Source organism: Bombus pascuorum, chromosome 2 (assembly GCF_905332965.1).
Source record: "Bombus pascuorum chromosome 2, iyBomPasc1.1, whole genome shotgun sequence".
NCBI classification, from domain to species: Eukaryota; Metazoa; Arthropoda; class Insecta; order Hymenoptera; family Apidae; genus Bombus; species Bombus pascuorum.
Window position 1 is genome coordinate 9,966,852 of NC_083489.1, and position 13,900 is coordinate 9,980,751.

Consider the following 13,900-nt stretch of genomic DNA (forward strand, 5'->3'; position numbering starts at 1 on the left):
ACATCCGATTAAAAAATTAGAAAGGTATCGCGAATCGTAATTACAAGGTGGAAAATAATAAACCTCGGTCGCACCGATAGTCGAAAGAACGATACTTGTCACCGTAGCGGTTGAATAAAACGAGAAAACAAATTTCCTCGCGAGTCATCAATCAGTCCAACCTAAATATTACTGGGAACTCATTAGCAACTACCCGCATCGCTGTTTTAGAAACAATTCAACAGTATTCGCAGGTCAGCGCCGTTTTCCCGCCGATGTGTCCGCGCCTCTTGCCAACCCACCGAAGACCACGACCATTTGTCCGCCTTAGACTCGCCTTTTTGCACCGTAAATCCGGATTAATTAAAACAATGAGTTTGGCAGCGAGCTTACAAGCTGCACATGCCACTCACTCGATTACATTGTAGTATTCGCGAAGACAATTTCGAAATAACGATGCAACGGTTACTTGTTTCTTGTACTTTAAAAGCAAGATATTAATCGAAAGAATTTTGTTAAGCTTTTATTTTGACTTATTCTCACGAATACCCGTGGAATTCCGTATACGTATAGGAAATTCCGTAGTAGCGGTACACGCGAATTTTGAAAACCGGTAACGACGTCAAGCAAAAAGAGATAAGGTGAATCAGGAAATCTAATGTTCAGCAACAGGAGTAGATTTTATCAGGGAGGTGTCGGTGCAGGTGCGAACGCGACTGCATGACCAGTGCCATGAATAAATATCGATGCGACTCGACACGCAAATCTATGTACCGTGTACTAGCCCATAGACGTATCAGATCGAGGATCTTCGAGGCAACTTTTGCACTTTGAGATGGTAGATAGGGACGATCGATAAAACTTTAAGCTTAAAAATAGCGGATAACGTGGTGCGTCGTTAAAACGGCTTACTAATCTTTGAAATAAACGTAGTTTCCATATATGATAAAGCATGCAACGAATGGTGTTATTGCATCAGGCAAATCTACGCGATAACAGGTAACAGGTAGATAAAATATGATACACAGAGCGATAATGCGTGTGGTTATCGCAAATACGACTCTTGAATTAGCCATCTAATTCGCAAGCTTCATAATTTCGACGCGACGAAATCGTTCATAAATGTCTAGCCAAGAAGCAACAGGTTCCTACACGGTAACACATCGAGTTATGTCAATACGATAGAACTCTATTTATCGGAATAGAATTTACTTAGTTTCCGATCAAATGAATTTCTCGATTAAATGATGATGGAACAGGTTGAATTTCTTATTTTCGATAAGCGTCTGGTCCTAACTGCATCGAAGACGAGTAGGGCAACGATGCCGATCCCCTTTCGATTCCTGGAAGAGGGAGGCGCGATCGGAAGCGTGCAAAAATTGAACGAAATAAGGAAGACATAAAGGGGGAAAGGGTGGAAACTAGGGAGCCACGTGTGTGGTCCTGTCGGAGCACGTGTCGCCAGGTTCGGAAGCGTAAGTTTTTGTGGACGATCGGAGAAGCCTCTACTTGCTTTTTCCCGGGGAACGCCGAAATTCCGCAGCGCTGGCTAACTCGGAAAGCAAGCCACGTTGGCCGAATCGCGAGTCAGAATTCGACGAGCGCGAGCACCGAGCAAGAAACGCGCTTGTAATTATCGCGAACCTCCCTCTCCACTCCACCCACCGCGATCCACTCGAATCCACCGAATCGATCACTGTCAATTCTTGCTTCTTTCTTTCATCGAACTATTCGCATCGAACGACCAGAAAAAACTAGCCAATTAAGCGATAGACAATTTATCGGGCTATACGACCCTCTTCTTTTCTCCCCTTCTTTAATTATCTTTCTTTTTTCTTCTCCTTCTTACTTAGATGTTTTACGCTATCGATTATGAACTTTCTCTTTCTTCCCCTTCTTTTCGTTTCGTTTAAATCACAAAGATAACTGTTCGAGATTAATTATTCGGTTTTTGAAAAATTAAATACGAATAACGTATTGTAATAGTAAAATTAAGAAATTTACAGAAAATGGAGTCGATCAGTTCGATCTATCAGTGATTCAATTTTTTCCTGATAATTGATAGCTTGGTGAAGAAGTAGTACCAGTACCTTTTTCCGGAAACGAAATAAGTACGGTGTTATTAATTTCCAAATCTACAAGTACGTATCTATAATCATATCTCTACAAGTAAGTATCTATATACAGTACAGCTTATATCTCTTGATTTTTGAAAATATATAAATTCGTATAGAATTTCTGATAAGATTAGAATAAATTAATAACTTACAAAATGTAACGAAGAAGCTTCGTGATTTTTTTAGCAGAACACCACCATATATCAAAAAACACAGGAACGTTTTTTCAAATTACTACACGTAGAGGCATCTGTCTGCGTCTATAGTAACCACAAGAGTATCGAGTCTTATCGATGTCTCGAAGTAACGTTCGTCAATGCGGGAGGCCCAACTTAACCCCAAAATAGAGTAAACATTTATTAAAAGTTGCAATAAAAACCTTATTAGACATACTCTTGTTCAATTTCCATGGAAAGCTACATAAGCGATATACGAGTAAGAAATTTTAGCTTCCTCGTTGGAAGAAAATCCCAATGACATAATTGAAACGACTACATACTTGTTCCGGATAGTTTCGATACGACTATTTACAATTAACGAACTATGACCAGCTATACCTGTGAATATCGACTCAGACAAATACAGATATACGAATGACATTTGCAAAAACAACGGAATTTTTTTAAAAGAAAAATGTAAAAAGACGTGCGTGGGAACAAGGGTATGCAATAACCACGTAAAGCGTTAAATATTTGGATATAGTAGTTTTAATTTAAAAAGATTCGCACGCTTACCTGAATATCGAGGCCCATAAGGGCCTATATTATGAATTTTAACAAATTATACTCGATCCCTTTAACACTGAAAATGAAAAACACCCTTCCGAATCACTTGTCACTAATTAAAGGCCTCGCGATGGCAGCCATAACTGCCATTTAGCTTCTACTTGTCACGCCGGTCGTAAGATGGCAGGACGATACAACTGAAATGTACTCATGAGTTTTCAACTAAAATTATATTTTCATTGACTCTGCAATTATTCTATTTTTCAGTCAAATAAGATTGTACTGCACAAGAAATTGTATGAAAAATGTAACAGGAAACAACATGGATGTGTATTTTTAAAATATGAAATAAGATATGAAGTATGTTTTGACATCTTTTTCTGAATAAATTAATGAAATGTAATAAGTTTGTGATTTTAAATAATAGAATTAGAAATATGGCAAAAGCAATGAATAAGTGAAAATGAAATTAATAACTTTAGATTAAGTATCGTTCCAATTCACTACTTTCTACAATCCTGTGAAAACAAATTAGTTCGAATTACCCGCGTTACACTCCTATAGTGTAGAGGTCGTTTGACGTTTTACAACAGTTTTGTGGACAAGTTATATAAATCGAGAACAATGGTGAAAATAATAAGAAAATTCGCACTTTTGGATCCCCTTAAAGAGGCATATCATAAACCTTTATGTACGTCACATAATAAATGCACAATGAATATATAATAAAAATTTAATTATTGTTACAGGGGGTCGATTAAAGCACTTGTGGTCTACTTTTCGAAACTCTAACCAAGCAGTGGCATCATATTTACCTCTTAGTGCAATAGTATGTTTACCTTTATCTGTAATAATTGTGTATGGCAAACTTTATTCAAATCCTGTTCCAAGATACTTCGATCATATTCGCAGTAAGTACTAAAATTTTTCAGCTATATAAATTATATTATTATGTAAGCATCTAAATAAAATTATCCTAGTATATTTAGTAATATCGATCAATAAAATTTAAGTCCATGTTATTCTAACTTTTTAGATGATTAGAAAAGAATATTTTACTCTAAGAATTGTTATATTTCAGTTTATAGACCCGATGATTCACGTGTTGCAAATATTAGAAAGGATTCTACTTTAAAATATGGCGAGTCTAATGTATTTGACAGTATACATATGCCTAATACCATCTAATTTTATATCAGACAGAAGGAATATAGTAAATAAATATTTATAGTAGTTACCAAATAAAGAATGTACACGTACTGCTGTACAATCGTAAATCATCTTATTGAGAAACAGGAAAACTAAAATACACGATTAGATTAAATAACTTTACTCAACGTGTAACACTGTATCTGTAACACTGTAATCCATCTAATGGTATAAATAAATAGGATTTATTAATATTATTGCGAATGTTATTTTACATTCCTATAATCCAAGTAATATATTAAAACGAATTATTGCATCACATTAAAAATTAAATTTAATAATATGAATTATGAAACAAATTGGCAGAATTATAAAGAAGTTTCTCTCTTTCTCTCACACCAATACTCACAGACTATTCTAAATATATTCTAAACGATAAAAAATAAACATGATACACTTCAATTTATTATTAAAAATTGAATATCTATTATGTTATTTATTTGTTTAAGTTTTAAAATATTAATTTATCACTCTCATTCCTATACTATATTTACTCGAATAATTACACATTGCTGCCATTTAGAACAGAAAAACAGTCGTAGAGAATAGAAACAGAGAAGGTTTACTTTGCCAGATGCTCTTAAGCTTCAACATCAAGTGAAGCATAACCACGTGAATTTCAATGAACCAATGTTGTGTAAATAATTGAAAGCTGCACCGTAGACGTTACTGAAAATTAACTATATTAAAGGTTTATATTTACCTCGTTTATTTACGTCAAATGCACGGGACAGCGTTTCAATAGACTACTTATGCATATATGCGTTACATTACAATCACAAGGCCTGTTTATATCAAAATGTTAAAGAGATCTAGAAAAATTACGTCGCATAAACATTATTTCAGCAAAAAGAAGGAAAAAAATTACATTAAAGGGAGAAATCGGGAATTGATATATACATATGTGTATTGTAATTAAAACTTTATGGATTAGATAGGATTTCAAGTCCTCCACTTAAGAAATGCAAGACACTTTAAAGAAAAATGCATATCGTTACGACTAGACAAATATGCATAATTTAAGAAAAGGTAACCGTTATCGATCGAATACTAATCATTTGTTACATCATATGTTATTTACAATGACATTTGTTCCCGATACTGATCATGTAAATGTCAAGATTGTATTTATTAAAACGTTTTAGGAAGACAGAGTAATGTAAAGAATCGCGATTAGCACGAACAATTTTTTCTATATCGACTGAAAATAAAAGAAAGAAATGCGATGAACAATGATTGATCAACGAAAAATTTGTTGTTAAAATGTAGATTTCTTCTACCAATACTTAAATATTGTGTTAAATTCCAATAGAATTCCATTGTTTGATATATTCATAATTAAGTTGTGTTGTTGCATAACACATTGTGCATTAATAATCACGTGATTCATTGATGTTAACAATGGAAATTAGAAAACAGATAATATAGAATCCTTCGTTTCTATTTATTTAGTTCTATCAAACCGAGCTCTACGTTGTTTCTTATTTATACAACAAAATTCGAACAGGGACGCATATGTTCGAGCGAAAAAACGCGAAGAAACATGGAACAGTAACGTATTTGCCCGCATCAAGTATGCAGAAGTAGTCTGAGCCTGGTCGGTAGCAGGAGAGCTGGTGGTGCACCTGATGGTAGAGCGCAGGATCGTAGGATCACGACGACCTGTGCCTCTTTCTGTAACGTGTATATACGCCGTTACGCCGACGGTGTAACGTGGATGAAAGTGGCAACGAGGGTAGAGAAGCGAGAGGAGTGGAAGTCGAGGGAGATGAAACAGCCAGGAGTAACGGAGAGGGTTAGTTACTGGAATGGAAGGATGGACAGGGGGCAAAAGGGAGCGTAGGAGCAACAGGAAGGAGGAGAGCTAGCTGGAGGAAGAGTTAGACAGAGAGAAGGAAAGAGCTAGCGAGAGACTCTCTATAAAGGATGAGCAAACTGGAGTAAGATGTGGCTAGAGTCGAAAGAGAGCGGAAGGAATAAGGCTACGTATCGGGGTTGAAGTGGACGAAAAACGAGGACCGTAGGAAGTGGAAGAATAGAAAACGAAAGGGAGTGAGAAGGAAAAGGGATGAACGAGTAAAACAGAAATACTGAGGGAAATAGAGTGGAAGGGGCGAGGATGAGTGGGAGAGAGGTTGCGAGCAGGAGAGGGGAGAGGAGAGAGACGAAGGAAAGCGGCAGAGAGAGTAGAGGGACCTCCGCATGATACGGACCACCCCTCGGTGGTTTGCCAGTGGTTCAGTCAGCGCTTCGCACCGGCGTCGCTTCTCTGCTGCTCGGTGATTCGTCTCGGCCACAGCCTCGTGCGGATAATCGCGTGGCTGATGTCGCAAGATCAATGAGAGAACGACGTGTGCTTCGCAAAAGGAACGACAGCAAAGAGAACGTCGCAGGTGCGACCGAGTCGGAGGGTCGACAGCATCATTCAAAACGAAGTGATATCGCCTCTTCCGGTTGAACTTGGGGGCAAACAAAGAATTGCCGCTTGTTCGTCGATGCCGCTTCGCCTCGCGTGTGTTTGATCAAGTGATTCGCGTACGCGTTATCGGGCGAAGGAAGAAGGGCCAAAGGCACAGGGTTCGAAGAAAAGGAACAGCGAACGCAACGAGGACCTGAACGGGTCCCAAACAGCAATCGCTGTGCATGTCTCAAACCTCACTCTCAAGTTTTTCAACTTACAAAGCTCTGCCTACGTCCCTGAGGTAAGCATCGTACGCTCTTCGTATCTTCGTGTCTTCTCGATTCGTCGATTCTCGTTCTCGGTTTCGACAACACCTTCGACAACCGATATTCTAACCGGTACTCGGATTTTCACGAATGCTCACGTTTCAATGATTTATTTCGCCGCATTTTTACTATTCTTCTCCCGAGTTGTGGTGCTGCACGAAGACAAATTTTCGCACATTCGGAGAACCACGTTGGGCAATCGCGCGAGGAATGATTTAGAAGATATAAAAACTCTGTCAGTTCATCTACGCGACACCTACAAGGTACATTTTGATTCAATCGTGCTAAACGAGATGTGACTGAACTGAATTGCGGAGGTTCTTCGATCTGGCAGACGATAAATTATAGGTTTCGTCAATCCGAGCATTTTTTTGCCGATTGCTTCGTAAATTGGGTATCTCGAACCAATAAACCGCTCATTTTAATTACTCGTGGAAAAATTTCCTACGAGTCACGTCTTCGCATTCCTTCGCCGGCTCAATCGTACTCACTGGAACGAATTTTTAATACACCATTTCTCTTGCAGTCGTGTTCGCGATAGTAATAACTTGATTTCGCAAGCATTCATCGATCGCGCGTTCCGTTGCAATCTGATCATCGACCGATCATTATAGACGCAGGTCAATCTGTAACCCGATCGCGTACATACCCATTCGCGGAATCATGATACAATCGGTAATCCGCATTACGAAACGTTAATGCATACGTAAATGTTAATTTCCACAAATCTCTATCGACGTTCTTTCTTTCAAATGATTTTAGAAAAGAATTTAACGTGGCAAAAAGTAATCCTTTGAAGAAGACAATGATTCTTTGACGATCTCAACAGTCTTCTCGTCTTTGTGTTACTGCTCTCTTGTAATGTCAACGAATTGTGTTTTGACACCGATTTAAATTTAAATCAGCAGTTATTCTCGCGTGATATTTCTTATCAGGCATTCGCGGGCGCAATGACCAAGTTCGGTAAAGCACTCGAAAAACGAAGTTGGACCGAGGCCAAGTCGGGCCACCATGAACATAGAACCGTGCACGCCAACAGAAACAGCTGTTAATCCGACTTGTTGCACCGTCGAACAAACCGAGCCACGCTCCAATCTATTGCTCTACACTCTGCACGCTGTGTTGCACCGATTCTTTGTTATTCATCAAGATGCAGCGTATCTTCGCCACGTGCGGTCTCCGTAATCCCAGCTCTCCTGTCTATTTATGTTTTATTTTCTCCGTTGTCACGTTTGCGGAAAGTTGGTTGTCGGTAATTATCTACGCGGTTAACAAACGCTTGTGTACCTGTTATTTCGCAACTGTCACGTTCTTTTAAAATATGACGAGAAACCTCGGTTTAAATTATTAGCCAAATGTCAAAGTATTCAGGAATAGCTGAAATAAATCTCCACTGAATTTCAAATGCTTAATGGAAAGTAAACGATAAAAGAAGATAACGCCAATAATGGATCAAATGATTTAGGTATAATATTCCATTTATCTGGGGTTCTATGGTAGATTGCGAGTGATTATCCCGGGAAGATTTCATTACATTTATCTTGGCAAGACTTTATGCTGTTTGTTGCAAGATAGAAACTCGGCTACCTATCGGAAACAGTTTTTCTCCTTCTTAGCGATATTGAAACGTCGTAATGATCCAATCGACGTTTTTCTCCGATGCTACCGGCGCATACTTCGTTCGTTCGTTCCTCGCTCAACTAGTTTTATAATCTTCCGACGAAGGTTTAAACCGAAACTGGTTCTAGGTCGTGGCAGCGTTGATTGAAAATTAAAAATACGTCCTCGTGTGTTTGGTTTATTCGCAAGATATCTGCATTTCCGGGACACGTATGTGAACGCGTTTGTGCGCTGTGCCAGGAACGGCTGGATTTACAATTGTTCGTCAAGGTGGATAGGGTCGGAAGTATCGTGAACGCTACTCGTTGTTCTCGCTTTGAATATCGACGTAAACGCACGCCCCTGCACGCGCCCGATACGATACGAATTACAACGTTGATAACGTACGTAATTCTAGCATTCGACAAATATGCTTTTACAAATGATCTTTTTATTTTTCTTTCTCGATTGTACGTGATTTTTCAAAAATTTGACAGATCAACGCGGAGAATACATGTTTCGAGCTTACAGCTTACACGATTACTTCTCGTGGTTTACAAAAACTTTTTAAATCTACGGTCGAAAATGTGATGCTTGAAAAATGATGTTGCACTCTGAAATTGATTATGGTTCTATACGAAAGCTTTCTGAATTTTGTCGATCGATTTTAGAAAAAAAAGACGACTATTATAAAAGATGTTTCGCAGAATTTTCTCCTTTCGAAAACGAGAAACGATAAATCCTGAATGAATTTCTAGAATACTTTGAAAGAAATATCGCAGAACGATTGAAATTGCGAAACATTCGAAGAACATTAATGCAATAAAGACTATAATACGAACCTATCAAGTTCCCTGTTCCTGTTTCTTCATTGATTAGGTGGCGGACGAAAAAGCCGATTGGCTGGTCTCCCATCAGTGAGGATAAACACAGGGACCAACGTGTTTTCTTCTAATAAGACATTTAATATCGATATCCTGCTATAATCCGAATGAAACCGACCCTAACGTAACAAGAGTAACGAGCGAACGATATCCCAGATATCAGACTTCATCGTATTTCAATGATTATTTATCGTTGAAAGATGCGTTGGACAATCAGAAATTCTATTGAAGATCAAAATATATCGATAGAAAAAGAATCAGTAAAATAATTATAATCTAATGGTCTGAATAATTGTATGTTGAATTTAAATAGATAGTAAAACTGCTATAGCCCAGAAATAAGCCATCAAACAATGCTATATCCATCTGTAGAAAAGAATTTAAACGAAACACCCTAGGTCCCAGATTCTTCAACATTCAACAGCCCATAAATTATCGCCTGAAACGATTTCAGAGGGGAAACCACCACCCGTACACACGCGAGGGTATAAATTTTCCAAGCACAGAGTGGTAGTTTTCAGTTCCACTTCGACAAAAGCTTCGCACACATACACCGATATCCCCTAAACCAAGTCAAGCTATATTCGTTCTCCCGATTCTTCGCAATCCCAGGAAATCGTTGAAACGCTCAAAAGACGCGAAACATCATAAGTTCCATTGCCAATTCCGTATCCAATTCTCGAATTCAATCGAACATACAGCTAGGAACATAAGTATTGGCACGCTATTTAAAAGAGAATAACTTTTTTAAAACTGCACCAAGCAACTTGAATCCTTTTGAGAAGTTAAAAGGATTAGTTTACTAGATGACGTGTACGAAAATATTGAAAAAAATAGCGAACGTCTCTTTTCACAATATTTTTTATCCTAGTCCGTAATAAAAATCGAAAAGATAAACTTCGTAGATTTATATTAGTTACACACGTGTTGAAAATTTAATAAATACGCGTGTCTGTCATTTAACGCTAGAGCTGCAAAGGTAGTCAAGATAACCAATTTGTAGTTTTTCATAGTACTTTTACAGACGTGCTTCCCGACTAACCAGCATTCCTATTCGTTCCGTGTCGGCTGGTCGTTGGCACTCGACGTAAATTGATTTGGACATTTCCTTGCAGATAGACTTTTGAAAGAAATTTCTGCACGATGCACGAAGGAACGCGGATTTCCGTATCAATAGATCGTGGCATCGAATTTCTCGCGGTACGTCGAACATCGGCGCGGGTCAACGCCTTTATGCGCGACTAGTTCGATCGCGCGACAACGCGTTCGCGCAGAATAAGTTCGCGGCTCGGATAACGAAGATTCAATGAGTCGCGACATTTATTCCTTCGAGGAGACACCGATTACCTGTCTCCTTTAAACTTCTGTCACTCGTTACTCGTTACTCGACTTTTCCTCCTTGGTCCCTGTGAACCGGGCTGAACTTTCCGGCCAGCTTTTTTGTTCGCGATCGTGCTTCCGTTGTTTCTTCTTTCTTTAGCGAAAAAGTTTTAACGACGTTGCGCCTTTGGAAGATCGCGACAGAATTTTTTGTTAATGAAATTCTCAATTTCTTTTGTAGACTTTTTGTGATAAATTTTAAATGTAGTAATAACGTTAGAAGCAATTAAAAAGTTAGGAGACGTGTTTTTTGCTGCTCTCTGCTTTCCTTTAGAAACGGTTTAAAAATCGAAAAATTCGTTGCTCGTTGGTTCTAGTGTTGTCACAAGGCCGTATTACAACATTCCAATTAACAACTATGAGCTTTGAAACTACGAGTATTCTCCTGCTACATATACAGATGCATCCGTTTCTCTGTTCATTGGTAATTAGCTCTCATCAAACGCAGCCCATTATGTTCCGCGTTGTCATCAAAGTTTGCCCTGGATGGGCGCGAGCTCGTATTAAAAAGTCGTATCTCGTTAAATCGAGTTTAATTATAGGGATCGAATTGGCCGTTCACGACACAACGTTTCATCGTCATTAGCGTCGATCGTCCAACCGATCTCCGCTCACCTGCACGATTTTCAACCACTAATTATCGGATCCTGTTCATCCCTTCGGTCTTATTGTCTCCAGCGAGAGTATCTATTCGACCAAGAAAATCCGAAAATGATAAAAATGGTAAAAACGGGCTCGTTCGTGCGAATGAAATTGTTCGAAACCAACTACGTATTCCACGATCGATGCGAATGACATACGAGGAACGAAAAAAATAGGGTTGATCGTCCGACCGATCTGACAGCGGTCGGAAATTTCGCGACATTTCTCGATAATTCGCAACGCGCTTTTTCGCGATTCGACCTCTTTCATACACGCTCGAGGGAATGCAGACACGGCGCAACACGTGATGGATGTGGTTGCTTAATTGCAATTGCCAATCAGTGGGAACAATCATCTGTTTAATTGCCGAAACCTATTGGGTGTCAGACGGTCCTTTCGTTCATCGGTTCTTCAAAACGTTAGCGTCTGTTGCTACGAGAGCGTTCGCTGCTTGACGAACTACCACGAGTTGCTTTCATATGCAAATAGATCGATTTAAGACACAGCGGAATTGAAATTAATTTGTTTACTGCCAAGAAAAGGTGTAAAAATATCGTCGTTGCTAGTCGAATATTTATACTGAAAATGGCACTTCCGTATTACGAATTTTGTGGAACTTTTTTTTCTTCTTTTTTGTTTTTTATTATTTAATTTGTACTTCACGATTTGTCCAGCCGGACGTTTGGTAAATTTTTCTAACTTAATTGCTAAATAACATGTGGATGGCTACCAGAGGAATTTGTCGCTTGGAAAAATGTATCAAATATAATTCTCCGCATGAAGAGAGCTACTTTGCGCAAGCGAGACTTTGAAGAAATTGTCTAAACGTTTCGCGATACCGTTGAATTTCTCGCAAGAGTCCTGTCCGCAATGCAGTAGATTGAAAAAAAAAGAGACGAGCGTGTGTCGGTGAAAATCGTACGATCTCGGAAGAAATTTAATAAGATCCTCTCGCAAGACGTATATCCAGTTAAAGTTTCTCGCCAGTGATACAGCTCCTTTATCTCTTTTGGAAGGTAAGAACGGTTCGCGTGGATACAGTTTCCGCAGATTTTGAGTTTGATTCGCATCTAGCGTTCAACCGGAGTTCAATCTTGCAATGGATCGGCACCCACGTTTCCAGGCGTTGAACACCTTTGAGTCGTGAATTTGCATCAAGATCGAAACTGTAACTGAATTCTGCCAGGACATAAATGAATTCTCGCGAATGAATCACAATTCCGCTGTCTTCGTGTTTTGGTATTGTCAACGTCGATCGAGATGCATTGCGAACGCGTTTCGGCACTCGAATTTTCCTGTTGCTCGACAACTATGTCATCGTCGAAGCTGGTTCTTGTTTCTAACGCGGATAATTGCGATTTCGATGGAACGAACGTCATACTGCCACCGTTGCTCATTCGTATCTTTCTCATCAGAAAGATCTTTATTTTAAATGTTGAAGTGGTCATCACTTCTAAGAAAACTCTACATCTGGTCTTTAGTTTTCTCAAGCACTGAAACCATCGACAGCCTATAGACAAAAGACTGCGTCGAAGGCAAACGTTGGCTTCAGGGTTTTCAGTCATAGGATAACACTGCTAGCGTGCGGATCTGGATCAGCTGTATTATATTCTGAACCTTGTATTTACACTTTAGTATTCAAAATATATATTTTCTATCTTACAATTTATCCACGCGTTCCTTTGTATTCACATACATTTTTTTTTTTTTTTTTATTTTATTTTGGTTATTTTACAATTTGTCCTTATGGACATTTGGTAAAGTGTTATATCTTATTGGTGAAGAAAAAAAAATAAAATAAAAATAAATATAGCATGTGGGTGGCTACCCCCAGCGGGGTGCCAGCTTCGTTTTTTCTAAGTTATATCTTTTATGTAAATACCCTTACACAGACACCCACACAGGCATTTGAACAGGACACTTACACAGGTCATACTCATTACTATATGGAGAGTGGGGTTCAAAGTATTTAAGGGATCATGGGTCACTACCTAAGTCTAGTCTGAGAGTAACTGGCCAACAATAAAAAATTCTTGTATACGTTGTTAATTATATCACCCGCTTATATACATCAGGTTCTGTAGTTCTGTTTGATAAACATCACTGAATATTATTTCAACATAAACATTGTGTCTTCCACAGATTATTAATCTTAACTTCAAGATTAAATTCTAACATCTAATAACCTCAACATTAAGTAACAATGATTTTTATTTTAACACGTCAGTCGCTGTTTTACCTGCAGTCTATTTATTTATCGAAGTTTATTTATTAAAATAATGGTATTAACGCTACATACAAGTCAGTAACAGCCAATGCGTTAACTGACCCGTGATAAGTTATATTCAATTACAGTGTTATGACTTACGAAAAACGCGTTCTCTTCGAGAATTCCTGTCATTCGATCGCAATAATTCTCTCACGCTACAAATCACGCTGAGAGAAACAACCCGCCACATGTCGTTTTTCCCTGAAGGCACGTGTCTCACGAAGCACAAGGAAGTCTCTTGTCCCCTTTTCTCCCCTATGGTCTTTTCCTTGAAATCACGTTTCCTTTTCGTCACGTTAATGGCGCGACGAGATCGATAGAGCCGTGATTCGGACCACCAAATGTCGAAAGGACTAAGTCCGGAACCTT

At 38.7% G+C, this 13,900-nt stretch overlaps 3 protein-coding genes across 3 annotated transcripts in view; 2 read left to right on the top strand and 1 right to left on the bottom strand.

Moving 5' to 3' along the window:
- The window catches only part of LOC132916384 (myocardin-related transcription factor B-like), a 248,310-nt gene extending 245,347 nt beyond the window's left edge, over positions 1 to 2,963 (bottom strand). Inside the window, exon 1 of the mRNA XM_060976309.1 lies at positions 2,831 to 2,963. The gene's annotated coding sequence lies outside the window, so the exon portion shown is untranslated. The remainder of the gene's footprint in view (positions 1 to 2,830) is intronic.
- Positions 2,964 to 3,357: 394 nt separating this feature from the next.
- LOC132916409 (uncharacterized) lies at positions 3,358 to 4,224 on the top strand. The gene is made up of 3 exons (XM_060976389.1): positions 3,358 to 3,512; positions 3,571 to 3,732; positions 3,903 to 4,224. Exons 1-3 carry the CDS (start codon positions 3,446 to 3,448, stop codon positions 4,007 to 4,009), a joined length of 336 nt encoding a protein of 111 aa, XP_060832372.1. The 5' UTR covers positions 3,358 to 3,445; the 3' UTR covers positions 4,010 to 4,224.
- Positions 4,225 to 6,552: 2,328 nt separating this feature from the next.
- LOC132916401 (dexamethasone-induced Ras-related protein 1) overlaps positions 6,553 to 13,900 on the top strand; it is a gene marked incomplete at its 5' end in the record, with an annotated part of 45,615 nt that continues 38,267 nt past the window's right edge. The window contains one exon of the mRNA XM_060976373.1: positions 6,553 to 6,732. Coding sequence (XP_060832356.1) covers positions 6,553 to 6,732 — 180 coding nt within the window. The remainder of the gene's footprint in view (positions 6,733 to 13,900) is intronic.